Genomic DNA, 3,743 nt, shown 5'->3' on the forward strand with positions numbered 1-3,743 from the left:
ATATATATATATATATATATATATATAAAGAGAAAACAACAAGAAATTTATTGAAATATAAAATCATGAACTTTTACATCCATTACTACACTAGAATTCGTAGTCCACATTGCCTCTAAAAGTTAAGAATTTAAGAAGGGAACACCGAACATGAAATGAATTGATCAGGACAAATATAGAAGAAGGAAAAGCTTTAGCAAAATAAGAAGAGATGAGTCCCTAAAATTTCAAATTTTAAGCAAAAGCTGCAATTTTTGCGAACTCCCAATCAACAGCCTTCTTGAGGAAGCTATCCTGTTCGAGGACCATTTGAATGGGCAAGAACCCCAAACCATTAACCACGGCGAGCATCATCCCCTTAGTCTCCTCCATAAACTCCTCCAAATCCACTGTCCCATTAGAATCATGATCGAACTGCAAGAACAGAGACCGATAGACTACTGCGAGTTCATCTGGGTCCATCTTCAGATCGACCCCAAAGTGGGTCTCGAAGATCCTCAAGCTCTGCAACTCCTTCTCCATCTCTGCATAGGACAGAATACCATCATGGTTTGTATCCAGATGATCAAAGCGGTCACGAACAGAATTCTTGAAAGCTTCTTCATCTTCAATGAAGTTCAGAATGGTTGTAGCGTCAAACACTTCTACGCTCATCTTCTTCTTCGTCTCCAATTAACTCAACAGGAATTCAGTTTCTTTAATGCCTAAGCAGAAAAGCCCTTTAATGAAGATCAAAGGACAAAAGCAGAATCAAGATTTCTAGTATTGGGTTGAAGATTTGAGTTGGGGTTAGCTTTGTTTTGCCTGCTATTTATGTAGGATTAATGGCAGACTCTGTTCTTATCACAAGCTTCCCCCGTTTTCCATCCTTCATAGTTTCTGACTTTCTTCTCTTCTCCACTGAAGTTTACTAAACCCAGCCCAACGAACCCAACCAAACCAATGGTTTAAGCCCTGGTTTTAGAAAATAAAATATTTTTTAATCAAAAAAAGTGGAAAACCATGTGACTCGGCCTGATTCTGTTTTTTAAAACCATGGTGAGATCACTTTGACCATGTTTGACCCAGCCAGAATGTTCTAGAAGTCCTCTATGACTAACAAAGTTTGAATTGGATCAGCCTCCCCGGATTTTGATTCATGGATTAAGTATTGGTATCATATCAAGCGGTAATATCAATACCTAATATCACTATAGATTGAGAATTTCAGCTAAAAGTGAATTGTTTTTTAATTTACATCAAATTCAACACCGACACAAGTTAATATGACTAACATGGTCATTGATAACGATACCTAAAACCATGACATGGTGGAGAAACTGGTCAGAGCCACTGTTAGCAAAAATGAGAACGAAAAAAGAAAAACAAAAATGGACGGTATGAGTTTTAAACAGTAAAAATTTTCGCACGATACGGTCAAATAAACAGTAAAAAAAAATAGAGAACAGTAAAAAATTTAAAAAAAGGGAACCAAAAAAAGGGTACTATACTCGTATAAATTAAAAAATTATTACATGAATACTTGCATTTAATGTTCAAAATAATTACAGTATTCAACACTAATGCATATATATATCATGTCTCATTATAAGTTTTATGACATATAATTGAATATCATCCACTATCAATTCTAAATTCATATAACACACATGTCCAAGTTTTATTGAGCAATGTGACTTAGTTATGATATTGTTCATTGTTGTCAACATAGTCAACACACTCTTGGAGTAATGTATGTTATATTTGAGTTAAGTAATCATCACTTTAGAAACATTTTTCAACAAACGCCTCAGTTTGTATCTCAATTTCAGGATCCATACGTTGATATTGAGTTAAATGTGATAATCATGAGAAATATAGGTCATTGAGTTAGCTTCAAGTTGGTGAAAGAATCAAGTGGATCAAAGTTCGGGAGAGAGATATGGTTAATTAAATAGACATTATGTTCACTAAGCCTTAAAAAATACCAAAAAAGGGGAACATGTTTAGAACGAAAATGCTTGCCGTTTGTTGTTTTTCTAAATATCTTTGAGAAGCATACGAAAAATCATGTTTTAAACAGTAAAAAATGAAAACGTGTTTAAAACTAAATGCGTTTTTGCTAACAGTGTCAGAGCCACGGATTTCTGATAACTTGGTCCGAATGGTTTTAGGTCCGGTCCATTGTATCTGAGTTGAAATTTGAAAGTCAAAAGAAATTGTCAAACAAGTCAAAAAATTTAGATTTTGCTTTATAGGCCACACCGTGTTGAACGTCTTTAGTCTTGCGGACCATAGTCCCACAGGCCTCAGTTTCCAAATCCGTCTCTGCTCCAGACGTTCCTTCAAAATCAACAAGACCCACAGACACAGGAATTACAATGGATTCCTTTTTTATGGGACTCAATGGAAGTTGTTACCACTTACAAGGGTCCTAACTTCTACGTATCGAAATCAGGATCGGTCTCAACTGATATCGATATAAGATAACTCATATCAGTCAGTTTTACCTTTATCATAAAAATCGTTTTTTTAACGAACTTACCCCTAATCCAACTACTAATAATAAAATACCTATGAGCCTCGGCCGATACCAATGTGATTCATATCTAGCTGATACGATATGGATACTTAGAACCCTGGCCTGGCTGTTACACACATTGTATAGATCTAAAGGCTTTACATATTGTATCCTGAACTGAATTGAACTGAACTATAACCACAAAATCGAAACCGAATCAATTGAGACCCTACAAAGACACTGTGCAATGAAATTTGCAAAGGAGACAAGGGTTTCAAGAATCGGGATTAGATCGGCTGATCTAGATCAGAATTGGCCGAGACTGATCCCAATTCTAGTTGATCCGGCTCGTCTATCCTTGTGCAGAAGAAATCCTAAGAAGCATTCGAACATTTTGAAAGATTCTTCTTTTTCAAGAGGATGAAAGAGCATATTAGATTCCAAGGAAAATGCTTAGTAGCCCTCCCTAAGTGCTCAACTCTGCTCCAGAATCTGTGTCTCAGCTCAGTATAGAGTTAACAGGATAGATCTTTCATTTTGCAGCTCAATGAAGTCAATGAGGAAAGGTTGGTGAGGTCACTCATCTTTTGATACAGTGAGGAGACAAACCTTTTTTTTTTTTTTTGCCCTAACATTATTCTGACTAAGAGTTCACATCTGTATGGCTTTTTTTTTTTTTTTTTTTGAGATTTGTATGGCATTACGCACTAGTACCATATAAGTAAATTTTCCAATTTTTCCACTCAACATGGGAAGGGGGACCTTTTTTTCTTTATCAGATGTGACAGATGCCGTTCATACAATGATAATTCTCTAACCTCCACCACGCTTCTCCATAAAATGCTAAACAATACCTAAAATAATCGGTTTGAGTCAAACCGAATAAAGTTTAATTCACACGATTTAAACCCAAGTCATTCTAAACCCTAAAAGGCATTTTAAGATTTTATTTTAACCCTAAAAGGCGTTTTAAGATTTTATTTTATGTCTCTTTGCAATCTTGCACTTTCAATTATTTTCTCTTTTGTGCCTTAATTCTTCAAAGGTAGTATGAGATCTAAAATAGAGATTTGTAGCAAATTGAGAGGTTTCCATGAAAGACAATGTGGTCATGCGCCAATGCGGGGGTCAATAGAAAATGCACGAAAATATCAGTAAGGATGGGGTTTTTATGTTTAAGTGTGAGTGGGTCATTATTCTCATTACATTCACCGTGCATCATTTTGTGCTATTTTTTTTTTTT

General features: G+C 35.4%; 1 protein-coding gene across 1 annotated transcript; it reads right to left on the reverse strand.

Moving 5' to 3' along the window:
- Positions 1 to 25: 25 nt before the first annotated feature.
- On the reverse strand, positions 26 to 896 carry LOC122060462. Its single transcript, XM_042623549.1, has one exon. The coding sequence runs from the start codon at positions 652 to 654 to the stop codon at positions 235 to 237; it is 420 nt and encodes a 139-aa protein (XP_042479483.1). The 5' UTR covers positions 655 to 896; the 3' UTR covers positions 26 to 234.
- Positions 897 to 3,743: the final 2,847 nt, after the last annotated feature.

The sequence above is a fragment of the Macadamia integrifolia genome, chromosome 14 (assembly GCF_013358625.1).
Source record: "Macadamia integrifolia cultivar HAES 741 chromosome 14, SCU_Mint_v3, whole genome shotgun sequence".
Lineage (NCBI taxonomy): Eukaryota > Viridiplantae > Streptophyta > Magnoliopsida > Proteales > Proteaceae > Macadamia > Macadamia integrifolia.